Raw genomic sequence first — 27726 nt, 5'->3', positions numbered from 1 at the left:
CGCCATCTGAGAACCGATCCTGGGACTGCGTTTTTCGTTTCCAATTCTGCCTCGATTGGACCTAGTGAATGGGCTTTTTCTGTCAATGTCATCGGAGTCTTTTTCTTTCATTTTATTACTTTTCTCATAATTATTTCATTTATCATTATTTTTTCACTTACTTTTTTCTTAATGACAGGACTATGACATCCATGTCACATGACAACCGTCAGCTTCGGGTTTTTACCTCTGTCTCCCTCTCCTCGGGGCTTTCCTTTTCTCTCTCTTCTCTCCCGTCTATTCATCTTGCATGCACTGTCCCTTTAAGGACGTGACTTTCTAGTCCGCGTCATGTGATCTTTGATGGTAGTCACATGGGACGTGGAGACGGTATTTTAGGCAGTTCGAGTAGCTCCCTCATTTGACTTCTGGGAAGTTAGCCGAAGCCATTGGAGGAACTTACGCATTCAGCAGCAGTCAGTTGATTCTGGCCTGCATAGCGGCTACAGCCTCATAGGAGGACTACATCGTAGATAGGTAAGAGTGGGAGGCTCTACTTAGTCTCTTTCGGTTTTTCTGTTGTTCGTATGCTAGTCCTCTCCTTATTTTCTTTAACCCTGGGAGGGGTTTTTTTCTTTTCTCTCTCCTCTTCTCTTTTGCAGGATACGGACCGCATTGGGTCTCTAGATGGCCCCACCTTCTCGTGTTCTAGCGAATCACGCATTGCACCTTTACAAGAATTCAGAGCTGTATTGTCTAGACCCACCCACACTCTGGAGGAGTTCTTTTTTCAATCTGAAGGTACGGGTTGTACTTTTTTCTATAATCTTACATTGAACCATTTGGTTGGCTTGCACTCTGCTTTTGAGCTTTTTGACCGACGGGATGACAGTGTGAGCTTGAAATTCCTTTAGGCTCCCCTTTCCCGTATTGCCTGGCTGGATTGACTTAACTGCATATTCACGGCATAATAGGCAGGGACGATCAGGCCCCTGGTTTTCTCCCTAAATTGATCGGGAGTTGCTCACTTCTAGTTCTTCCCTAGAATAGATTGTGGGGCTATCCCTGGAGTTAACAGAGATGGGAATATGACTTTTTACTGCACGGATAGGGTCATGCATGGGGTTGCTAGATCAGGTCAAGGGAACATTTTAATGAGTGATTTTAATGTTTAAATAAAAAATTATCTATTGTTCTAATTAGCTCTTTCTCCTTTCTTCTTTCCCTGATGTATATCTTTTTACAAATGCTAGTTTTGAGTATCACTAAGATGGAGAAGTATCTCATCGTTGTGAATTACGGAAGATCTACATGAAGAAAAATGTCTGCATGGAAGAATTTTAAAACTATTCCCATATTGCCTGTAACTAAGTGCTTTGTGCCTTGAGATATGTGAAGAAATGAAATGTTTAAATTGCACAATTAAATTATCTAATCTGTCCTGTCCTGAGGAAGACGACTGTCAGGCCTTCTCTCTCCTGCTAGGGCAGGAGATAGACTGCCTAGACTGTGTTAATTAGTCGTCGAAACCACCTGTGTATGATACCAGTACAGCCCATGAAATGGTCGGTCGCTGTACGAGGTACTGGTTGTTGACTATCATGGTCAGATTGGAGACAAGTATTGCTTCTGTTCTAGTAAGCCACAACGCGACTATACTTGTATGTTTTCCATAACAATTTATTGGATTGAATAGGGGACAACTTTTTTTACCTGGCAGGAGATACTGAGTGTTCAGTCTTGCCTGGATGAGTGCCCTCGTCTTTTTGTTTTTTCTTTTTCTTTTTGGTTTTTTCTTTTTGAATATTTTTTCTTTTTGTTTTTTCTAGTTATTTCAAACTACCATTATAAATTTTTCAGTGTATTTATTCCAATATGTTAGGAATACTATTAAGCTAATATGCACTTTAATAGGAAATGTGGAGTATTGATGGTATGTTTTTATGCTGCTTTTATTGTAATTTCAGCACTATGTATGATATAATTGAATATGTGTCTATTAAAGATTGATGAAATTCTACTTTCCTTGACCTGATCTATCCCCCGACTTGACTCCTGTGCTTGTTGCAGTTTATCCCGGCGATTTGTTCTCCGGTTGTATACATGTGAACCCCTCTCCCCTCTTGGTACATAGTACTTTACGACCAAATCATATGTCCCCCAAGCCCAGACACTTGCCATGCCAGACTTCCATGGACTTTCTCATAAATTGTCGACTCTCTCGTCCTTTACCTTTGCAGGCCCCTTCCGCTCATTCATATTCCACCCCTTTCTCTTGGGGTGGAGGGTGTTTGTGTGTGTGTGTGTGTGTGTCTGCATAACAAGAAACAACTCTATCTGCAGCTGTGTGTACTTTGAATGTTTCCTGTTCTGAAATAAACCACAAATGATGCAATGGGTTGCCTTTAAGAAAAACATTGAAAGTGATAAAAAGGGACACAGTGTGTGCCCTTCATGTGGCCTTTTCTATACAAATGCCTTCATGCCAATATTGCCCCACCTCCACTAGTTCCTTTGTTATGGCGGTCTCCACATTTACCATCATCCAGTTTGAGAACCTACACCTCCTGTGCACTACATTAAGCCAAACTCAAGTCGATGCATCAACAAAATCTTCTGTAAACATTTTTTTACCTCACAGTTGCTGTCAGACTTTTACTAAAATGCACCAAACATTATATATTTATTTAATTTCTAGCTTCAAAATGTAGGGCTTTAGAAAATAAATATATTTGTTTCCCCAATGATCACAATAATACAATCCTTCATGCTTGCTTTTTCGAGTAGTGACGGGTATTGGGGTCAACGCATTTAAGGAGTAAAAATAGGCTGAGAAGGAGGAAAAGAAACAGAATAAGTGGCATCGAAGGGAAGCTCGGGTTAGATGTGCTGAAACGGAAACAAAGAGACAGAAAGGGACCTGGGTGAGATTGTGGGTTAGGTGGCAAAAGGAGGAGGGAGGAGAAGCATGGGTATGTGAAACACATTCGGGTGAATAAGGGACATGATTCACTAAATATGATCAAATGTTGCTGAGAAATCCAACATGACCAGCAGAGTTCTGCTGGCCTCCGCAAGAGCAGCATCCCAAATCCCAGAATTGATGTTTCAGATGAAAACCCCAGCTGAAAAGGAGAAATTAATTCATTGATCTTTTATAACCACTTAATAGCCAGTTCCGGATTAAACCCTGTGGAGGCCCGTGGGCAGTTACAATTTCGGGCCGCCCTCGCAAAATATCTCCTGGTGCCTCTTTGTTTCGGGTGCCGACATTATGGGCCTTCAAAAGAGCGACGACAAACAATATTCATACCTTTTTCAAGAAAATGAATGAATTCTTAATTCTCAGTCAAAAATGTGTAAAAGTGCCTGAGCAAAATAGATTTGTTCTGTTACGGTAGATGGTCAAGTTAATCAAACTTCATTATGACTCAGAAAAGCTAACTTAGTAACGCAGACGTCAGGTATATATACTTGCCAGTGTTCTCGAAGCTTCTACTCGCGAATATTCTACTCGGGTCTGGATTCGGTGGGAACACACATCACACGAAAGCTTAGTTTCTGGAGTGCTCTCATGCGAGCGCTCTAGTGGGATAACATTGAACTAAGTAGTGCGCTCGTCAGGCACTAGATGGAGATGACCATCACCACTGTACATTACACATACGTAGCTTGCACTGGATTATTTTACAAACTGCCAGCTGCCAGAAGATGAGCTTTTAAGAGACAAACGGTTATGTGAATCTGATGTCTCTGGTTTATGTACTTTAAGTTGTTAATGAGTACATTACACAAATACAGTATTTTCTCTATAGAGTCTTTAATGTAAAGTTTTTGTTTCTTTAAGTTGATCCTTTTTTTTTTTACTTTTGGGAACAATTTTACAAAGCTTGATTGTAATTTTCTTTCAAGATCAAATCCATATTATTTTGATCGGATGTCACGGGGCCCCTAAAAGGAGTGGGGCCCGTAGGCTGTTGTCTACTTTGCCTGTTTTGTAATCTGTGGCTGATTAATTCCAGAGACCAGTCTCTAAGCATGGGACTGGGATTCAAACCTGTGTTGCTCTGCGCTGTCTTGCTTGAAAGACAAATGGGTTGCCCCTGAGTTATTCTCCTGGCCCTGGAAAGGCAGCGAGAATCATCAAGAAATGCTGCAGCAGTTTCACACCCCTTGCGCTATAATTTCCGAGATGATTGGATGATAGGTAGGGGTACAGAGTTGGCTTCTTCGGCCACAAAGACAGCAGAGAAGCAGAGAATTGCAAGGCGGGCAAGGCATCTTGCAAACAAGGAAGGAGAAGGGGATGCCTGCCTGGGGATTGAGCTACCACTGAGCTGGCAGGTTTGAGCTTAATGATTAACTCCAGGGCAGATGCCGCCTCCTGCTGTTGAACTGAAAAACAAATATCCACTTTTCCATCCAAAGTAGAGGTATGAGCCATTGGCAGATGAGGGCCACTCATTCACATCCGGGTTTTGCCATATTTTTGGTGATTGTGTGCAGAAAGAAATAATTTGGGGTATCACAAAAGTGATGTGAGGGAGGAACAGTAGAAAAATAAGAAATGGAGGGCATCATTGAAAACATAAAGTGTGTGAGATTTAATAGAAGCAGATTCGATTTTAAAGTAGGGTTGCTTTGCCTGGAACATTTCTTTTTTCTTTACGCCTTCAAAGATAACCTAAGTGGCCTCCGAGTGACTCTTTAACCATTTGTATTCTGCTCTTCTATTAGCCTGTTTCATAGGCTTAAAATGTTTCCAACAACGGACCAGAATGAGTTTGACTGTTAAAAGAGGACATGGGACTAGGTTATCACTCCCTACTGGTCATGAATTAATGGCAGTTAGGCAGGTATCTACGGGACTTTCACTATGTTCTACAAAGGAAACTTCATAGGCCAAGAGTCTTCATGTGCAAACTAATCTTAGACCTTTTCAACATCTTAACTTTTGCGCACTTGGTGGTTAAGGCGTTGGGGGTTAGGGGGGCGGTTAGGCTCAATGAACGTATAAAGGGTGATGAAATAGGCAGACCAAATAACTTCAACTGGCTGTTAGACACACATGTTAACATCAGATGATTCTTTATTGATATTATAGTTATAGGGCATTTATTGACTGAGGACCTAGCTTTGTGGACCTTTACAGGTCGCTGGGGGAAGTACACGACGAGGGAAGTAGATCACAAGTGTTCAATACATCACATCTGTGTGTCCTTTTATATGTGTGGGTCACTAGATACATTTGTGCAGCCATGGTGAGCTAAGATTCTAGTAAAGGTCCAAGGCAAGAGTGTCGGAAGGAAAATAAATCTGCATATTTAAGTACCAAGGATGGTAAATTAAGTATAGCGGTCCTGGAGGTCTGTAAGACATTAATCATCCCCTATTTACCTGCTGACCTAAAGCAATAGACAGGAGCATGCAGCCCCTCCCTGAAAGATACGAGGAGTGGGACTAGAAACGATGAAGGTGTTTCCTGTAGATAACAATAACCACATCTCCCACAGCTTTGGACCTGTCCTTGGGGGGATTTGGAACCAAGTGGGCACCAATCTGGCAAGAGTGGGATGCAATGTGGTAGTAAGGCAGGTTTCGGTGACCCAGAGGCCCCTGATGGAGTTTTGAGCACTCAGTACCTTATGGCCCAGATACACTGCAGACAATGTCAGCCACACATTGCTGCAAGGCCAGAACCCCTCTATCACACCAGGCAACACACCTGTTCTTGGCATACAATGGACCAGGTTCTTTCCTGGCTAGTTTCCCATAGAACATTCTGTTAAGAATCGTTTTTTGAGCCCCAGCCCCTTAGTGCTCTAGGCACCTTCTTGGAGTGGATGTGTTGTTCATAGTCTAATATCTAGACCTATTGAAAATTAAAATATGGTGATAGAAAAGAATGGTGATAACAAATAACTACTAGACCCATCCATCTAGCTCAGCTTTCATATTAAAGGCCCTACTTGGCATGGGGCTGTGCCCATCGAGCCGCTGAATCATAAACCGAAGTTGGATGTTCGAAATTAAGTTGTTCAGAATGACTAGCACATAAGAAAAAAGCCTCCACTGAAATTCTTTATGGGTAATTCCATCTGTAGATGTCCTCAAGACTAACTGGATTTTACTACTGAGTGGTATGACGAGCACAGCCCTTGTCAGGGCTCACAAAATCCACTTGCCCACTCGCATTGGTGAGGAGATGTGAGGAGATTTAATGAAGGCTGAATAGCATTTGCATGGTACTTGACCTTGCTTGTGAGTATTGTGGATGTTTAAAACGTACTTGTATTTGACATTTACTGCAAACAAACACTGTTTGCAGTAAATGTAAAATAAAGGTTTCACTGTGCATGCTAGCCTTTGGGTAGCAGCATTGCACCAAATCTCTTTGTATTAATGCTCTCCAGTTATTACAATTTATCACAGTCCTGCAATAATATAAAAATAGCTTATTAGGATAGTATACATTCAACACATTACATACATGCTTAACTACTATTAATAACAACAAAAAAAACAAGTACATATAAAACAAGTCATTAAAGTGCAAGTGCGGACACAGAAAATGCATTTCCTCTGATAGCCCTTACCCACTAAGCGCTGCCAGGTCATTATTGAATTAATTCATTACTGTATGTGTGTCATAATCCAAATACAATATATACTCTAGGCCTAATAAAATCGGGTCTTTACTAAATACCACTTAATGTATGATTGGTGCCATGCTGTCCAATTTATTTTATGCCACCAGCCAAACTCTAATTACTGCTAACGCCAGTGAAAGTCTATGTCCCAATAGACTCGGCAACCAAATATCTTCCCTACTGATTTAATTGATGTCCTCAATGTGATCACTATAGTATACTAAGTATGTTTTTAGCATGGTTTGACAGCTAGTAAAAACATGCATAATTGTTTCCTGGTTATCTGTATACTTAACAAAGTCTGCAAAACCTTTTAGTCTCTGGTATGTCATACCAAGTACCACAGACTGCTCGTACCTTTAGTTTATTTAATGTGATCAACATCAAGAGTCTCCTAAACTTTGGGGAGGGAAATTGACATAGATAACCCTGTGGTTCCAAGAAGCTAAAAGGCATTCTCGCAAACGTGGCTAAACATTTTTACTGGCCCACATGCTGATGATTCTTCGCTCAGTCCCAGAATTACAAACTCTTGCAAAAGCGAGCCATGGCCCTCTTCCCAAAGAGGGGGCCACGATATAGCATTGAAGAACATTTTGCTCAAGTTCTTACATTTTTTAAGAGGGCAGCAGGATCCTGCCTCAATAGCATCTGTCAGCATCATTATAATAGAAGTACCCTCTGAGGTCCTTATTTTAATAAACAAATTCCCTCTGTTTAACCTAATTAAGTTAAAGGCCAATACGCTGAGGCCCAACTCCTGTCTGATAGCTTCAATTGGAGTCCCTTGCGAAAGGCCCACCCTCCAGTTTATTAACCCAGGGTTCTTGGAGACCATACGCTGTTTCAAAGCATGGGTCATCCAAAAACCTGTTTTGCTTATACTCCTGAATGATCCCCAAGGGGAACATATCCTGCAGTCCTCTGCGCAAACTATTTAAATAATCTCATAGCAGAGAGTGCCTTACCTCCTGTATGCTTTATCAACTCTACGTTTTTGGGGTTGGATATTAAGTCAAAACCCAAAAACAAGTATCTCTGGACTCTTTCAATATCTCCTTCTGGGGTGTGTATCATAGTTCTTCCTGGTTTAATATGGCCAAAGCTCATGTATTCAGTTTTAGATATATTCACAACCAAATCGGTATCCCCGGCATATTCCAAAACTGCCAGCACACTACACTTTAAGCCCATATATGTGAGTAAAGATCACAACATCATCAGCGTAGGTGAGCAGCGAGACATGTAGGACCTTCTCCATGTCGCCCGTGTACAAGTTAAACAGCATTGGGGCCAGTACAAATCCTTGTTTAGACCCCTTAACTAATGTATATATATGTGGAAAAGTCCCTCTTGCTGTTCACCCTTATCCTAGCTTTTGTATCTACATGTAACAATCTGATGTTATATAACAAATCAGGTGGCATGTTTAGATTCCTCAACTTAACCCACAGTTTTTCACAATTTATTAGTTCAAAAGCTGCAGTAAAATCAATCAATAAAACAAAGGGGGGATTATCCTTCTTCCGTTCTTGTGCTATCACCCAGTTGAACAGAAAAACATTGTAAATAGTTGACAACCCTGGCCTAAAACCAGTTTGGAATATGCGTTTTTATATGTTTATCATGTACCCATTTTTCAGTTGCACTTAGGACATATATAGAAAAAACCTTACTAATGACATTGAGGAAAGATATTGATCTATAATTACTCGGATCGTTTCTATTGCCTTTCTTATAAATAGGTATCAGATGTGCCATCCTCCAAGACTCTGGGATAACGCCATATACCACTACATGGTTCAATAAAGTGGATAATATGTGAGCCCACCTCTCAGGGTCCGTTTTCAGCACAATATTTGACATACCATCCGGGCCTTGGGCTTTCAAGTATTTCAGCGCCTTAATTACTGCTAATATGTTATCATTATCAAAGTCCACATCATCACTCTTTTCCGAAGCATAGATTTAGTCTCACCTCTAAACTTAGTTTAGTTTTGTTTATTTGTAAAGCGCTACCGAACCCTCGGGTAATTGGGCGCGAAGTAAAACAGTGGTTACAGATTGTTGCACATACAAGCATGTGAGTATGATACATTGCAGTGTGGTTCGAGGGACCTGGTTAGAGAGTGGTCCAGGGAAATGCATAGTAGATTATGGCAGGCCAGTTACAGTTTGGTTCGCCGCAAACATAACATACATTTGAATGAGGAAGCAGATAATAGATTAGGTTACAAATACATAAGTAAGGTAATGGACCCGTTGGGTATAGTTAAGTACCTTGGCCTGGTTATTGTTGGGTGCTAAGCAGTTCCTTGACTTTGGCTCTAAATGACCAGAATGAGGTGTCGGCTCTTATTGTCATGGGAAGTGAATTCTACTGTTTGGCTCCCTGTACAGGGAAACTAACTCCCCCAGCTGTTTTCAGGTTAAACTTTGGTATATTGAGTTTGTGAAGGTAAGATGATCTGGTTGGTCTGGTGGAGTTCTGTCTCGTACATTTGGCTGAGAGGTAGTGTGGGGCAGTCAGGTATAGGCATTTGTGAGTAATGACCAACGTCCGCAGTTTAATTCTATCACGGATGGGGAGCCAGTGGGATTTCTTTCTGAGTGTAGAGATGTGGGCCTTGTGTGGAAGATTGAGAGCACAGCGGAGGGCATTATTTTGAATTATCTGTAGTCTATTCAGGTTTGTTAGTAGAACCAAGGAATAGGATGTTGCAATAGTCCAACTTGGACAGTATGAGTGCTCTACCAGTGTAAGGCGGCTGTTGGTGGATAAGAATGGTTTGCAGGCATTTATGAGTTTGTTGGTATAGGCTGTGGCTGGAATGGTGGCGTTCATTTACTTTTTAAGAGAAAGTCAAGGTACACCCCTAGTGTACACCCCCAGTGTTTTGACTTCTTTCGACACTTCTATGATGTTGCCATCGATGGTGAAGGATTGGTATCTAGGATCCAGTTTATTGAGGCGAGTCTGTGGACCGACAATAAGCAGCTCCGTCTTATCGTCATTTAAGCAGAGGCTGTGGGTGGCCATGCATGCTTGGATTTCTAGGTAGATCTCGTTCAGTTTAGCAACATCCTCGTCATAGCTCCCCCTGAGGTCAATGAGGACCTGGGTGTTGTCTGCATAATTAGTATATGTAATACCCAGGTTGTCAAGACGGTCGAAGAGGAGCTTGGTAAAGATGTTGTAAAGTGTGGAGGAGATACAGGAACCTTGGGGAACTACACATTGGATTGGGACAGGGTCAGCGGCAGCATCACCAGATGGGGAGAAGACGCTGGTTGTTCTGTCCGATAGGAAGGATCGAATCCAATTGGTGGCATCCTGGGAGAATGCAGCCGCCGAGGAGAGTTGTTCGGTGAGAATTTTGTGGTCGACTACGTCGAAGGGTGCCGACAGATCCAACAAGAGCAGGATGGCCAACTTGCCCTTGTCTTTGGCTTCGTCTATTTGGATTTTTAGATCCAGGAGAGCTGTTTCCATCCCATGCCTGGGTCTAAAGCCAGATTGTCGCAATCCTAGAAGGTTGTTGTTCTCCAAATGTTGTTGTATATGGAGGTAAGCTACTCTATCTAGTATTTTTAGGAGGAAGGGGACTATTGTAATGGGCCTATAATTAGTTGGTGCGTTGGGGTCGAGGTTGGGTTTTTTAAGCAGGGGTAGGACCCAAGCCTCTTTGAGGTTGTTTGGGACAGCTGCATTTTTTAACAAGGCGTTAATCAGTGAAGTGATGAAGGGGGCAAGGTCTCTGGCCCCGTAAATCGCCTAGGCAGTTAGAAGGTTTTAGGCTAGCTATTATATTTATTACTTCATCCTCTGATGGGTGAGAAGTGAAAAGGAGGGGGAATCAGGGAGCTGACGGTTGTGCTGGTTGCCAGGGTGGTCTTTGGGCATGAGACTGGCTTTTTTGGCTTCTATTTTAGCTTGTAATAAGGCTATTTTATTTGAGAGAGCTTGTTGAATGTTGTTACACCAGGTTTTGTCCTTGATGCAATCATCGGTGGGGGGGCACGGGGGATTCCAGTTCTCTTAAAATGGAGAAGAGCTCTTTCGTGCCCGATTTGGCATTGTGTATTCTAGAATTGAAGATCTCATTTTTTGGCGTTCATAATAGCGTCTTTATAAGTGGCTGCTGTCAGGGAGAATCTTTGTTTGGTAGTGATTGACAGAGCTTTTTTCTCCAAATGGATTCAGCTGTTCTCTTGAGATTGCGCAGTGCCTTTAGTTCTGCCGAGAACCATTTGTTCACATGGGCGGTGGGTTTAGTCTTTCTTAACTTACAATGAGCTATTTTGTTCAGAGCTTGTTCCAAGGTGTTGTTGTAGAGTTCGACTAATGATGTGGGATTAATGTTGGTGGACTTGCCCGTACAGAGGTGATAAGTTTTATCAGTGGTCTCAGATTCTCCATGGTGATATTACGTTTGTCTTTGGTGCCTCTGTAGTGTGTTCCTTCTTTTGGATAGCTTTGGGTATTGTGAAGGTAATAAGATGGTGGTCTGACCAGGCACAAGGTGTAATGTTGGTCACTGAGATGTCACAGTTGACTTCAGCAAGCCAATCCAGTGTACTGCCTTTAATGTGTGTGGATGTGTTAATGTGTTGTGTCAGACCTAGTTGTGTGATAGTGTCATTAATTACAGTGGCATTTGTGTCATTGAGGTCTTGTAAGCCGAAGTTGAAGTCGCCCAATATGGTGGTTTGGGAACCTGGTGTAGTATTAGCTGTTAGTAGATGGGAGATGTCTTCCTCGAAGGAGGTGATAACCCCTGGAGGCCTGTAGATTAAGTGGAAGAGTATGGTTTTAGAGCTGTATAGTTGAAGTTTGAACAATAGTAGTTAAGCAGATGGCATGTTTATGTTGTTGACTCTGATATTGAAGTTGGTTTTGGCAATGACTGCTACTCCACCCCATATCCCAGTTGCTCTGTCTGATCTGAATATAGAGTAGTTTTCAGGGACAGCAATAGAGAGAGCAGGTCCAGCAGCAGGGTGTAGCCATGTTTCAGTTACTGCAAGGAAGTCCAGTTTGTTGGATGTGATAACATCTGCAATGTCAGGAGAATGGGCGACTAAGGAGCGAGTGTTGATGAGGGCGTCTTTAAGTGTACTAGCGGCCGGGTCTACTGAGATCTCAGGTGATTGATTGCATGGTCAGGGGAGAGGTTATTAGGTTTGTCCACTTGAGGTAGTGCTGTAGTTTGGGTTGGAAGTTTGCCGTACTTTTGATGTGTTGTTTTAGCGGGTAAATGCTTGGTGTGAATGCGTGAACTTAGTCGGGCATTTCTTACTTGCAAGGGGGGACTTCGAGTCAATGGGCTCATTACGACCCTGACGGTGACGGTATGAACGGTGCTGGTAAGGCACCATTCATACCATCCTGATGCATTACGAATTCTGCTTGCGGGTTCTTGACAGCCCACCAGGTTTTACCTGGCGGGCTGTGCAGCACCCGCGAGCAGAACTTGTGATTGCACCGGCACCATTAAAAATGGTGCCGGTGCAACCATGCTCCCCACCCCCATTCTGCTCTATGGGGGCAGAATGGGGATCGGGAGCACGGCAATACCACCACCCGCGAATGGGCAATTACCGGACCATTCAACTCGTAATGGGCCGGGGTTTATTGTCATAAAACCGAAATTAGAAATCTCGAAAAAAAAAAAATCACGAAAAAAAGGCAGAAAAAAAAAAATCTCGAATTTTTTTTTATTACGGTTTTTTTTTCGAAAAAATGGGGGGGTTGGGGGAGGGTTGGGGGGGGGGTTCCCCCCCAACCCCCCTTTTTTCTATTTTTTTTTTATTTTAACCCTTTTTTTTACTTACCTGACCCAAAAAATACATGTATATAAAAAAATAATACATTCAATATTTTTTTTTTCAGCCTTTTTTTTCGAGATTTTTGTTATTCGGGATTTTTTTTTCGACCTTTTGACCGACCACCATGGGCCGGTTATTGCCCAATCGCAGGTGGCGGGGCCGGTAGCGAGCATGGCGGTAGTCGTGCCTGCTATACAGGCACGGCTACCGCCATGCTCGTAATGAGGCCCAATGTATTTACACCACCACTCCTCTGCCCTTATGCGATTCACCAGCACAGCTTTGTCTGTCTTTTCTAACCCTATAAAAGTTTGCCATAGCACTTTGGTGTTATCGCTATTCAAAATGGTGTACATATAGTGTCAATATTTATTTTTTGCTGAGGCCTAATGAATTTTACCCCAGTTCCTGTAGCTGTTTTTCGCCTTTCTTATTTGTGGCACAGTGTCTGTCAAACTTTCCTCACTCTGCCTAATTCTTGTTATAGTTTATCTGAAACTTCTTTTCCTCCATACAATTTCCTTATCATACTCACCTCCTAGGATTAGTAGAATCAGGTTTACAAAATGTGCAGATCCCATAAGGTAGGAACTTAGCCGTTAGTTGTTCCAGCCAACATACATTTTCATCGGTGGTGCACCAAATATGAAGTGCCCTTTTGGTGGCATGCACCATTTTACAGAAAGCACTGGTAAATATTTTGTCACCATGGGGCGAGGGCATTTCTCTTCGGTCGAGTATGTGAACTAAGGAATTTGTCCTGCAGGTCTGGTGGATTTTTTAGAATTTGCAAGACGTGCTAGGTGTTTGTTTTCTTGTCTGTTACAGAAGTGTTCATTATTTCTTTGACTCACAGTGGCCAAAATCATTTGCATATTGCATACTTAATGTATGCATTATTTATTACTCTTGATGGTCTTCATCAGGCCAGTCATTTACTTCTCTTTGGTGTAATGTTGCTCTATTGTTCATTTGCAATTTTTTGGCAGACCATAGAGAAAGCGCTGAACTTTGGTCAGGAGGCATATCTACCCCTTTTTGGAAATGGAAGTATTACAACAACAGTAATGTTGAAATGATCTTCAAAAATGCACAATTCTGCCATGTTTGCATGAGGACTATAGAATAGGCTATGGCTGGGCTTTGGAGTCAATGAAGTACTTTGGCGATGATTAAGTAATCTGAACACTTGATTGTTTTTCAGGTGAACACCATGACGATGACTGGACGATGCATTACATCCTGCTTCCAGCAGTTCCATTATTTGTAGTAACGGTTGCAATAGTACTCCTAGTGTTCATGAAAAGGTACTGTATTGAAACATAGCTTCATGTGTGACATTGGTATGTCTCGCTGGCATGAAAATGGTTGAACCAGTGTGTTGTATGCTACATGGGCACATGTAAATTAGGTTGAAGTGATGTGTCTTACAAAATGAATGCTATTCCAATTAACTGTTGTCAGAGTGTACCAATACCTAAACAAAAAAGGGGTGTCAGGTGGAATAAATTGGATCTTATTCATTATACGGAATAAATTAATTTACTTTAAAAAAAAAAGTAATTGTATATATTCCGTATGATTAATAAGCTTCAATGTTACCCACCTGACACATTGATTTTTTGTTTAGGCATGTATATACCCTAGTGTCACATGAGTTATAGGGTTACCCCCCTGTGTTTTGACATCAGAGTGTTCCAATGCCATTGTTTTATCCTTTTGTATTCAGTATTCCTGCATATACTATGGAATAATGTATTCGGTAGACACGTAATGGACCGGCACCGTTCATTCCGGGCCGCCTCATTACGAGGTTTGCAGCGGGTCCCGCTCTGGACGCCTGGCCAGACCAGACGTGAAGATCGGGACCTGCTAGCAGTCCAGCATGCTAACAATGGGCCCGTCATTAACGGGCCCGTTGTTAGCATCCTCCCCATTCCCATTGAGCCCTATGAGGGCTCAAATTGGAATGGGGATGTACCCAGTCCAGGTCCCGTGAAAGGGAATTACCGAGCCCTCCAAGGTCAGAATTGCCCAGTAAATCCCCTTTTGCGGGCCACAGACCCGAGTTTGGAGGTAGCCATGCCGCTAAAAACAGCATGGCTACCTTGAAACTCGTAATGAGGCCCACTGTTTTACAAGTAAATCTATGTTGCTCACCTTTCTCGAAAGTACTTGAAAGATGTATTGGAATGTACAGGCTAAATGTGATGAACTTATTTCCTATATGCAGTACCATCACAGAGCAGTGCTGTATGTCTCCTTCAGCAATGCTAAAGGATGATATTGGAAAGCTTTGAATTAATCATACCCACTGGCATTTGCTCTGAAATGCCCCCCCCCAACCCTTGTTGTTCAGCCTGCTTTGCCATTACTGAAGGGCCAAAACATGCAAATGAGTCTTAGGCCCACCACAAAAGGAGCAATGCAGCCTTTCCTGCTAGGTCCCTCCTGCATTCGGCCATGAGACCATAAAGTTGGCAGTAAACTGATTTTTAGGGAGTACAGATATAAGTCCAATTCCCAGGGTGAGTATTTTATGAGAGAGTGAAATAAATGTCACTGGAAAACAGAAATGTGTTCGCAATAATAATTCCTTTGCACACTTTACACATTATACACATTCATACACATTAAAAGATGTTTACTTCTTCCAATTAGCCAGTAATAATAGTTTCTTCCTGTGGCACTACGTGCACTGCTGGTCCACACATATCCATGCAGCCGTGTGGGTGAAGACAGGGACATAAGGTCATAGGGTTTCCTATTTGTTGGAAGTATTTTTTCTCCCCATTTTTATTTTTGGGGAGTATTTGCCTATTTCAGGGAGTAAAAGAGACCGATTACACCCCTTACTTGTAGGGCTGCGGGTAGTAGCATGTAAATGAAAGATGGAGAATGTGGAGTCTGATCCTTAAGCCTATCATACCGTTTTAAATGTAACTTGGTCTCATAGTATTATGTCATTTAAGCCATGACCCTCAAGTTCTACATCACATAGGTGAAACCACACTTGCTACTGTTTATGTTCATCTTTTTTTTTTTTATCCAAAAGACTCCGGATTCTAATCTTCCCACCAATCCCGGATCCCAGCAAACTCTTCAGAAACATGTTTTCAGAACAAAGTGATGAACTACAGGTAGAAAGCAACCTCTTTTTGGAGTTTTGTGGGTTTTTTTTACATTATGTTAATATGTTCGATACTTTTGACATTGTGATTTGCAATGCGTGTATGATATACAACAAGACTTTAAACAAATATTTGTGGCACTTTGAGATGACTTGTAATCGGAAGATGGGATCTGACCCTTGCCGCTTGGCCCTTTCTCCAGACGTTCACCTTGGAGTGTGATGTCAGTGAATGTTTGCACCGGGTTCGCAATGAAATGTATCAATTTTGCAGGTCATTTGTTGTGTCCCTACACATGCAATGAGGAAAACAGCTTTTGCTTTTGTCACAGGTTACAAAATGGTGTAGCAAAGTGTTTTTCCATTGTTTTTGTTTTCATTGTACGTACCGCAGCAGCTTGATTTTTGTATACATTTTGCAGTCCTTTGCGGCTTTGGTTTCCTATAGTTGGCGATTTCTTACTGTGCAGTAATGAGTAATTTCTTTGTTACCTGGATGCTGCACCTGTTGAAGGTGTATATTGCGGCTGCTGCAATATTAAACAAACAATTCTTTTTAACTACACACTTCCTTGGAGTGCGCTTCCGGTATTCCTTTTCTGAACTTTTAAATCATACAAAAATACATCTTTGGATGGTTATGCACATCTTGTTCATTATTTCCTTTCAAACATAAACTTTCTTTCAGGAGAGTTTCAATTTTTTCGAATTCGGTAATATTCTCAACTTTTAAATCCTGTGCCGGACTGAGAAGGATTGAAGGCAATCGTACCGGGATAAATAAGAAATCCCATATATTTTTCATTTGGAAGATAACAAAGGATAAATGTTTTGCTATAAATGAAAGAAATAACTTTAAAAAAAGGGATTTAAAAGTTGAGAATATTACCGAATTCGAAAAAATTGAAGCTCTCCTGATGAACCACGTGCAGTAAACGTGGAGAAACACGTGTTGAGAGACAAAAAGGATATCGTTATTTGAAGAAGAAAGTTTGTTTGAAAGGAAATAATAAACAAAGATGCGCATAACCATCCAAAGATGTATTTTTGTATGATTTAAAAATTCAGAAAAGGAATACCGGAAGCGCACTCCAAGGAAGTGTTTAGTTAATAAGAACCGCAGCAGCTTGATTTTGCCTCACACTTAGTCCTGTCTTTCGAAATTAGTTCCTATCTTTCTTTAATAGCCCATCTTCCATAATTGGACAAAACTGATTTGCTAATTTCTTTGAAACTAGTGCAAACTATGGAACATGTGTACACATATTGTGTCCTATGATAACATAGATCAAAATGTCCTTTCACACACACTACGCACACAGACACGTACACACTAGACACAAACATACAACACACACACATATTTTCTGGTCACCAAACAAGCACTGACTTGCTTTGCCAGATTTTGGAATTTATTTTCATGAACCCATTATTGGCAAGATTTCAGCTTGGGACCAAAGATGAGAAACCCGTTTGAAATGAGGCCTCTCCCTGTGGTCTCAGCCAGCCTGTGGCAAGCAGGCGCTTGATGTAGTTGCAGGGTTCGTTCCTGTGTCATTAGGAAGTGGTGCCTCTAAAACACATTCATAAGGACAAACATGGGGTTTTCCAGTGACTTCACTGATGAGCAAATCTTGAGGGGGATAATGGGGTACCATCAGTGGGAAGGGACATGTCAGAAAGGCATTTGATGGGTACTGATGAACAGGAACGGGATCATCAGAGCAGTGAATATGAGCAGTGCAGAAAGGTTGGTGGGCCAGGAATAAAATGAAGTCTAATGAGTGGCGCAATAGAATAACTTTCAATTGCTGAAGTGAGAGATTGTTTGACAAGCAGCAGAACTGCAAGGAAGATCTGGGTGGTAATGAAAACTAGTCCACCTGGTGCCTACTTGTACATATCATCAATGTGCTATGCTTACAAGGCATTATATGTCAGAGGCCCAGAGCCACTGCATCACAATGACCCAGCATTACCAGTTCAGAAAACACCTCAATAATATTGCAGTTACTTTCAAGACCTGCTCCAGCATGGCCAAGGGCTATTCCAGAAAAAACACTCCTGCGCCAGGTTAGGTGCTACCGTGATACAGCCAATGGCCTCCCTGGTTTCTAAATGTGTTGTCTTGTGGTAAGGCTCATACTAGCCATCTATGAAATTGCTCATGGAAAATAAAATGTAATTCCCATATACTTCGATACGGTTACCTGTGATTTTATCGACAAAAACACAGATTTTCCAAAATTATTATTTGGGAGTGTCCCTCCCACGCCCTCCATTTCCCTATGTTTTTAATCCCACACTTACCCCCTCCCGCCCTGTTTTAACCCCTTACCCCCCACCTTGGATTTAGGACCGTGGTCAACATATGTTTAAACACAATATTAAGAGAGCGGCCTTCTTCCACTGTAGGATTTATCCCAAGCTGTAGGTGACCTGAGCCCAGCATTCTCCCTAACACATGAGACCATGAAGCAGAGCTGCATGGAATCCAGTCCCTTTAATACCTGGTACTTATTGCAGCTTATTCAGAACACTCTTGGATGTTGTCCCTGTGTTTGGTGGAGAAATATTGTTAATGTTAAGCATCCCATGTGTACCTTTCACCTCCCCATCACAACATCTACAGCATAACCATTGTGTACAGTGGACAATGTACCTGATCTTCATCACCATGTGTATAATGAGTTACTACGAGTGACTGACTTCCTCCTGACCTTCACCTGGAAAGGGGAGAGTAAGTAAGTCAAGAGTAGGTCAGAGCTAAAGTATGCAACTGATAAATTGAATCATCTATATCCAGGATTACATCAGAGATAATCCTGATACCTTCTTTGTGACTGGGCAAGTTGCACGCTGGCAAGTACATGGGGAGGTGTGCATCCATTAAGTTGGTGCTGGTACTAAATTGACCACTTCATGCAATGAAATACTTCCAATAAGGTGAACACACAGGAAATATGTTAACTGTGTGCATTTATCACAAGAGGAGAAAATATACAAACCTTCCTTTTCATATCACCCAGTGTGGAAGAATGCACAAGGAAAATGTTGTGAAGTGCCTTGCTGGATGAATGATGCAAGCTAGTCTTGAATGCATGAGGTCAGAAAGAATGTTGGAAGGTGGGAATGTGGATGTATGAGTGAGGGAATGCGTGTGTGAGGGCGTTCCATACTATGCAGTTGGAAGTTGTAGCGTGGGTGGTGGGAGAAGGTGGGTTCCCATCCTGTAAGTCAAGGACACTTGATGTAACCGAAATAAAGGAATTCTTAAGTAACCTACCTGAAGCATCCAGAGTATCCCATACCATATCCATGGATATATTGTGGTGCAACACTGTGGTGACCCTAGTTATGGATGGTGAATATTGTGGGGCAACACAGTTGCGACCCTGGTTATGGAGTGTGGATATATTGTGGGGTAACACTGTTGTGAGCCTGGTTGAGGGGTGTGGATATATTGTGAGGTAACACTGTGGTGCCCCTAGTTATGGATGGTGGATATTGTGGTGCAACACAGTCGTGCCCCGGGTTATGGAGTGTGGATATATTGTGGGGTAACACTGTGGTGACCCTCGTTATCGATGGTGGATATTGTGGTGCAACACAGTCATGCCCCTGGTTATGGAGTGTGGATATATTATGGGACAACACTCTTTTGTGCCTGGTTGAGGAGTGTGGATATATAGTGGGGTAACACTGTGGTGTCCGTAATTAAGGATTGTGGATATTGGGGGCAACACAGTCATGATCCTGGTTGAGGAGTGTGGATATGTTGTGGGGCAACACTGTCGTGATCCTAGTTAAGGAACAAGGATATATTGTAGGGCAAGACTGTTGTGACCCTGGTTAAGGAGTTTGGATATATTGTGGGGCAACACTATGGTGAACCTGGTTATGGAGTGTGTATATTGTGGGCAACACTGTGGTGACCCTAACGTATGTAGTGGAAGAAAAGAGATGTGCTCTGTGATGTTATGTGATGTGTTGTCAAGGATCTATCAACCTGAGGTTTGGAGGCATGTGTTAATGATGTGTGTGTGTTAGGTAAGGAAGGGAGGTGTGCTGTGAAGTGTTTCGTGATGTGTGTGTGTCTGGTAAGGAAGGGAGGTGTGTTGTAATATGCCTTGCTGGATGAATGGATGCAAGCTAGTCTGGAATGCATGAGGTCAGGCAGGGAGAATGTTGGACGGTGGGAATGTTGATGCATGAGGGAGGGAATGCGTATTTGGCAGCGTTCCAAATCAGGCAGTTGGAAGATGTAGCCTGGGTGGTGGGAGTCAGTCAGTTCCTCTCCTGTAACTTAAGGACACTTGATTGAACCGGAATAAAGGAATTCTTAATCTTTCTGAAGCGTCCCGAGCCTCCCTACAACAGAAAACAAGAGGGAAATGAAAGAGTGGTCCCGTGAGCATGGATTCATCTGGTGGTCATGGCACATTTCGAGCAGTTTCAACAAAGAATGCAGAATTGCATAGTCCTTTTTCGTTTGCCTGCTAGACATATACAGTTCCTAATCCCACAAAAATAACCTGCATCTGTTCATAATCTGCATATTTACATCCCATGGCTGGTGATGTGTGTGTCTCTGGTAAGGAAAGGAGGTGTGTTGTGAAGTGCCTTGCTGGATGAATGATGCAAGCTAGTCTGGAATGCATGAGGTCAGGGAGAATGTTGGAAGGTGGGAATGTTGATGTATGAGTGAGGGAATGCATGTTTGACCATGTTCCAAACCAGGCAGTTGGAAGATGTAGCCTGGGTGGTGGGAGCCAGTGAGTTCCTCTCCTGTAACTTAAGGACACTTGATGGAAACGGACTAAAGGAATTCTTAAGTAACCTACATGAAGCGTCCAGAGTATCCCATCCCATGTCCATGGATATATTGTGGGGCAACACTATGGTGAACCTGGTTATAGAGTGTGTATATTGTGGCCAACACTGCGGTGACCCTAACGTATGTAGTGGAAGAAAAGAGATGTGCTCTGTGATGTTTAGGCATGGATCTATCAACGTGAGGTTTGAAATAATGTGTTTCTGATTTGTGTGTGTTAGGTAAGGAAGGGAGGTTTGTTGTGAAGTGCCTTGCTGGATGAATGATGCAAGCTAGTCTGGAATGCATGAGGTCAGGGAGAATGTTGGAAGGTGCGAATGTTGATGTATGAGTGAGGGAATGCTTGTTTGACCGTGTTCCAAACCAGGCAGTTGGAAGATGAAGCCTGGGTCGTCGGAGCCAGTGAGTTCCTCTCCTGTAACCTAAGGACACTTGATGGAACCGGAATAAAGGAATTCTTAAGCAACCTACCTGAAGCGTCCACAGTATCTCATCCGATATCCATGGATATATTGTGGTGCAACACTGTGGTGACCCTGGTTATGGATGGTGCATATTTTGGGACAACACAGAGGCGACCCTGGTTATGGAGTGTGGATATATTGACTGGCAACACTATTGGGTCCCTGGTTTTGGAGAATGTATACATTGTGGGGCCACACAGTCGTGACCCTGTTTATGGAGTGTATATATATTGTGGGGCAACACTGTTGTGACCCTGGTTTAGAAATGTGGATATATTGTGGGGTAACACTGGTGACCCTAGTTATGGATGGTGGATATTGTGGTGCAACACAGTTGTGCCCCTGATTATGGGGCAACACTGTTGTGAGCCTGGTTGAGGAGTTTGGATATATTGTGGGGTAACACTGTGGCAACCGTAGGTAAGGATTGTGGATATTGGGGGTAACACAGTCATGATCCTGGTTAAGGAGTGTGGATACATTGTGGGGCAACACTGTTGTGATCCTGGTTAAAGAACAAGGATAAATTGTGGGGCAACACTGTTGTGACCCTGGTTAAGGAGCTTGGATGTATTGTGGGACAACACAGTGGTGACCCTCGTTATGGAGTGTGTATATTGTGGGCAACACTGTGGTGACCCTAACATATGCAGTGGAAGAAAAGAGATGTGCTCTATGATGTTATGTGATGTTTTGTCATGGATCTATCAACCTGAGGTTTGGAGACATGTGTTAATGATGTGTGTGTCTTAGGTAATGAAGGGAGGTGTGCTGTGAAGTGTTTTGTGATGTGTGTGTGTCTGGTAAAGAAGGGAGGTGTGTTGTGAAGTGCTTTGCTGGATGAATGGATGCAAGCTCGTCTGGAATGCATGAGGTCAGGCAGGGAGAATGTTGGAAGGTGGGAATGTTGATGTATGAGTGAGGGAATGCGTGTTTGGCAGCGTTCCAAATCAGGCAGTTGGAAGATGTAGCCTGGCTGGTGGGAGTCAGTCAGTTCCTCTCCTGTAACTTAAGGACACTTGATGGAAGAGGAATAAAGGAATTCTTAAGTAACCTTTCTGAAGCGTCTCGAGCCTCCCTACAACAGGAAACAAGGGGGGAATTTTCTTGAAATAGTGGTCCCGTGAGCATGGATTCATCTGGTGGTCATGTTACATTTCGAGCAGTTTCAACAAAGAATGCAGAATTGCATAGTCCTTTTTCCTTTGCCTGCTAGACATATACAGTTGCTTATCCCACGAAAATGAACCCGCATCTGTTCATAATATGCATATTTACATCCCATGGCTGGTTCTGCTCTATGTTGCACATCTTCATTTTGAGTTAAATGGCAATAAGCATGTGTTTCTGTGTGTTTGCTTTTCAGCACTGGATAAAGCACGATTCGGCCATGTTCCCCAGTAAACCAGTCAAGGAGGAAACCTGCTCTGTGATTTTGGTGGAGACAGTGTCTCCTGTGGAGACACAGACGTTTTGAGCCTTGACTTGTGGAGCACGGCAGTGACTCGCTTCTGGCATGTTGTGGCGTGGCGAGACTGCTAATGGAAACGGAACTCCCTTGACGTAGCCTCAGTCTTCAGCACTAACAGCAGCTGAGTGCGGATCTGGAAAGACGTCACAGCTTGTTGAAAAGATTCCATACATTGCGGAGCCGTTGCTGTGAATCAAGGCCACCAGGGACCATTTTCTTTGTATATTTTGTAAAAACAAACCATGCCTGCTGCTTTTGTCTGTGATAGACTTGCTTCCTCATGTGGCAAAGCCGGCCAACAAAAAAAGACTAGGCGAATACAGTAAAAAGGCTTTGCTTGGGTGTTAGTTCACCCAAGCAATGTTTATTTTCTGGCCTTAAATAAACCCTTTAAACCAGTACGCAGAGCGGGAAAGAAATAATTAGGTGCCAGGCTATTATGCAAGTCTATGCAAAAAGGACGAGCATACTCGTCCTTGGCACCTATCACTAATATCTTCAGTAATTAAAAGCGGAAAAACATACCCCGCAGCCTTGAGAATATAAAAAGACGCTACCAACGCTTGTGCTGGACCAGGACTATTCAAGAGCCCCAGAAAGCAGGAGAGCCATATTGTCTTACACTTCCAAGACCTGATACCCAGTATCCACAATATTACAGACACGGTCACCTTGCGTCGTTTCGCAGGCCCATCCCATCCCCCACCTGTATCCCCTTAACCCAGTGGTATTCAAGCTTCTTTATGCTGAGCCCCCCCCCTTGGGTAAAACTATTGCTGCTGAGCCCCCGCCTTGAGTAAAGATATTGTTGCCCAGCCCCCATTGAGTAAAAATATTGTTGCTGGATCCCCCCAGATGCCACATGTGTTATATTTCCTATTATAAGCAGTCACCATAATCCCTTTTTGAAGAGCCTTGGGCCTCCCAGGGGAATCTTTTGGACCAGCCCACAGTTTGAAGACCACTGCCTTAACCTCTTTCATTTGAAGCCTTCTGTGCTTTGGCTATCATGTTGAAACACAGCAGCCATTTGTGTAATTTGTAAATACATGTTGCTTTGTGTGGGGGTTGGGGGGTACATATATTACGTTCCAAGAGCAGTCACTTCGATACAGTTTGTATAAATCTTGTTCTATTGGGAAATTGGCAAACATAAGGAATCAACAATGCAGCTAAATTTACATTATTTGTTTACATTGTAAACTTTACAAGGTATTCCCTAAATGTTTACGTTAACCAGCGCGACCCCTTTATGCCTGATTGACTAAGAATTAGGCATCTCTGAAAAGCACATATGATGTCCCATTGTGATGACCAGTTCGACTAATTGTGCATGTTACCATATTCATGAAGATGACTGCGTATAGGTGGTGTGGGGGAACAGGCGGCAGCGCACACATTGCCCATCCCAGCCCACGGAAATACAAAAGTGGCGTGCACACACATGCATTAATCTCATACTGGCAGGCTCCCAGCATCCACGTGTGTAAAGCCCCGGAGTCTACTGATAGCAGCGGGCCTCCACTGTGCCAAAATGACAGACCTTTAAGGGCAGTTATTAAGAATTTAAAATATGCTTTTCCAGCCATGACAAAGGGGTGGAATTGTGTCCAGGGCTGCAGCAATTCATGTTACCATCCAAAGTAAAACCTCTGAGAAGAAGGGACTGAGGGGATGGCGTGCAGTAAAAAAAAATCATTTGGGGGAGAGAGGGGAGTTTGGGCCATTACAAGAGGCAGATGGGACAGCTTAAAGTATTTCTGGGGGTTTCGAATCGAGCTCCGGACACCCAGGCTTTGGCACTCGAGATTATAACATTGAATCAATACAACGGGCAGCATGGTCAGAAATGATCCTTCTGTGCATTGCACGTGCCCGTTGCATCTGATCAAAACAGGGAGCTGCTGTCAGAGAGTTACCTTGCATTGTTCTGCAACTGCCATTTGCAAACACAGGATGCGGTCAAACGGGCAATGAAATGCCACCACACACGCCCAGATGTTGCAAATGTGTCACTGGGGTAAAAGGGCGCCCGAATGCGAGCCTCTGTGCGGTGTTTATTTAGAGTCCCGCTTTGGGAATGTCCTGCATAGTTTTTTCAGGCACCTGTGGGATTTCACAAACTCATCCTACACTGGCGCGAAAATAGAAACGATGTCTAAATGGGGTGCTTCATGCCATGACTCATGTTTAACTCTGGCCCTCAGCACTTTATTCACTTTCCATTTTCAAGACTTTCTACTTTCAAAAACGTTGGAGCCATGCAGTAAGCCTCCACTTCGAAGCATACATTGTATAAGCTCATTCCTGCATGGCCCCCCAAGTAGTGCCATAACCTCCTTCTGATTGTGCGGTAAGAGACGTCCTCTGTGCCGTGGCCCCTCTTACCATGGGCCTGGGAAGGGGCTGAATTTGGTCATGCCTTGCTGTGGCTCTGAGCTGCCCTCTTTTCCAGAGCATCCTTTCGCAGAGAAGGGTTTATCTTAATGGGTGATGCAAATAGGCAAGTCAAACATTCAGCTGTGGAAACAGTTGCAGGAAAGATGCACATGTGAGAAATAAAATATGATAGCATGACTGTGAAAACGATTGGAGCCCTGGGCTTTGTAAGATCTCACTAAGTCAATGCACCTGTTGCACTGCACTCAGTACAACGTCCACGTCTCTGTGTTTCATCATATTGGGGCCCAACTTAATTTCCCCCCTTCTGAGGTCGATAAAGGAGCACCATCCACGGCCTCCGTAGGAATATTGTGGTAACAGGAAAAACCTATGTTATTTTAAATACCACCTAATTATGGTATTTTGTGATAGTTTTTGTGACATTCGGATGTCCTTCCGAATGGAGTAGAGGACCCAAGGACTCCATTGTTACCTATGTTGATGCGACCTGAAGAATCAGATTGTGCAAAACCAATATAGAGGGTGCAGAGTTCTAACAATTAGGTACCTCGAAACGGTTCCTCACAACCTTAGTAAACCACCTAAAATATGAGTTGGAATTACATGGGTTCCTTACCGGAGGAGGGGCATAGAAATTACTGCATGCCTTACATAGCTATGTAACCATGTTTTAAATATTCCATATCATTCCAAGTCATCATTAGGTGGTATTTTAAAAACAAGTGGTATTTAAAATACCCAATGTCTTTATCTTTGCTACCATAATCATTATGCGTCCCTCGGTGGGGTAATAGTATCTGTCAACGCGTTTCGAGAGTTGGGAGATCTGTTTGTATTATTTGATTACATTTACATTTGGGATTCATATTTTTTTTTCTTTCGTTCCTATCACATGAGTTGATATTAGTTTGTTGTAATCCAACACGTTTTTATATTTTTTTGTAAGACTGTGAACACTCAAACCTCCCTAACTGTTCAAGGGGCCCGGGAAAGTCTTTTTTCACAAACTCTACAGTGGTACCGCTGGTCCTCTCCTATGATTACTGTATATGTTGCAGCCAACAAATGTGAAGTGATCAGAAGAGTGTATTATTTTTTTATTCAGGCTGTTTAATAAAGACCATTAAAAAGAAAGCCTCCGAACTGTTCGCGTATTTTTCCACAGCAACATTTACAGCAAATTGTGCAAATATTCTGAAAGTTAAAATAATCGGTAAAACAAGAATTGAAGCCTGGATACATTATTTACAATTGCCCTTTTGGGGCGTCTCAGATTTACAGAGGTACCCCAACTAAAGATACAGGATTTGTGGACGCTGAGAAATGCCCTGCAAAGTGGGAGGCCTTTCATGTTTTTCCCAAAGAAATTATCATAACAGAAAATGTCAACCTAGGAATTACTATAAATTGTGTAATGCATGTGTTTAATGGGTAAATGCTTGAAGTGGTTATAAAGCACTTTAAGAAAATGGTTAGGGTGACAAAAACATTTAAATTGTGGTAATGTGCATAGCAATTCGTAATTTAGACACGTTGCTGTGACGGTATTGCCCATGACACCATTGATGAAACTCCATGCCCTTGCTCCGGAGCAAAGGTATGCAAGATCATTAAGAGGTTATCCATCTGCAATAGAGGCCTCTTAATTCTTGCAAACATAGAGACATCCCTTCTTTCCACGGTGTGCTTCTCTGGCTTTCTCCAATCCTGGTTCTGTGTCCTTCCTTCCGGATCACTTTTGACTATGACAAACCCCTGAATTTCACCGTGACAACAAGGATCCGGCCTTCATCGTGATCTCCTGCGGGCCCAAACTATAGGAACACGGGGTTGCACAGAGATGGGAAGATAGGAGGGGAGAGTGAGAGTAAGCCTTGAGGATTAGATAATAGTTATTGGGCGGGTGCAAGGGTTTAGGATAAACCTTTGTGCAATTAGTCCTGAAGACAAGCAAAGTTGGCACACTCATTAGGTAAACTCTTTACATACACTTTACCACTCTATCAGATTCACCTCAAGAGAAAAAGACCGATTTACATTGGCCGATTTTCTTTTGATCGTAAAACTGGCATTGAAAGGTCTTTTTATATTGAGACCTTTAAAATGTGTTTTTCCTTTTTTTTTATATTCAGGGGCTTTTACCCCCGCACCCACTATTGTTCCTCCCCGCCCCCACTCCCCAAACCAAAACACATACATACACACAACACACACACGCACCCACACACTTACCTGTTCTCCAGGTCCTGTGCTTCTGAGTCCCGCAGAGTCTGTCAGCTCCTGCCCGCACTCATGTGCGGTAGGGGTGTGACAGTTTCATTTAGAAAGACCGCTCTTTCTGAATCGGTCTTTTAGTGAAAAGATCCTTATAAAAAGATCTTTTCACTTGGGACCCATTCATCAACTTGGGATGATGACAAGGCATCTTTAATCGCTGTCTTGTAAGCCAAGGAGCAACAGTATCATACATCTAAGGGGAACTGACCAGTCTAACCTAACACGCCCTTTAGACCCATTACCTTTATTGATCACTGGTCAACTGACAGAACCAAAACCTAAGAACATTCTATAACCATCACAATGCCATTTGGATAAACAGTATATTGGCTTTGTGAAATTCATTAAACTTTATTTTTATTCATTTGTTTATTACCTGTCATTTTTCCTGAAAACTCCCCTTCTTTCCAAGTCAGTACACCACAAAACAAGTAAAATAAACTTTATTTCAAACATTTCTAGTCCCTTGCCTTGTCACAAAGACACATGTTTCATGGGAACTGGGCCATTGCAAAGAGGCCTTTATTATTCTCTTACATTACAATCTAAATTTCAATGTTCATCTGGGTGTCTACTTCTAACATCTCTTTCATTTGTCTCATAATATACACCATTAAACATCACTGTGCAATAGTATATTTAATTATTCAATTTCACAGGGGGATAGGAGGCATTGATGGTGATGCAGC

The 27726-nt window shown here is 42.6% G+C and overlaps 1 protein-coding gene across 2 annotated transcripts in view; it reads left to right on the top strand.

Annotated features, from left to right (window-relative positions):
- Positions 1-25894, top strand: part of IL13RA1 (interleukin 13 receptor subunit alpha 1) — a 441624-nt gene extending 415730 nt beyond the window's left edge. The window contains exons 8-10 of one of the 2 annotated variants that reach the window (XM_069612844.1): positions 13663-13765; positions 15514-15598; positions 22253-25894. In XM_069612844.1, the coding sequence (XP_069468945.1) occupies positions 13663-13765; positions 15514-15598; positions 22253-22363 (299 nt within the window). In that variant the 3' untranslated portion in view covers positions 22364-25894. The remainder of the gene's footprint in view (positions 1-13662; positions 13766-15513; positions 15599-22252) is intronic. The other variant, XM_069612845.1, reaches the window with a different exon arrangement.
- Positions 25895-27726: the final 1832 nt, after the last annotated feature.

Source organism: Ambystoma mexicanum, chromosome 5p, assembly GCF_040938575.1.
Source record: "Ambystoma mexicanum isolate Mex_15411 chromosome 5p, UKY_AmexF1_1, whole genome shotgun sequence".
Lineage (NCBI taxonomy): Eukaryota > Metazoa > Chordata > Amphibia > Caudata > Ambystomatidae > Ambystoma > Ambystoma mexicanum.
This window is presented reverse-complemented; position numbering and strand designations above follow the sequence as displayed.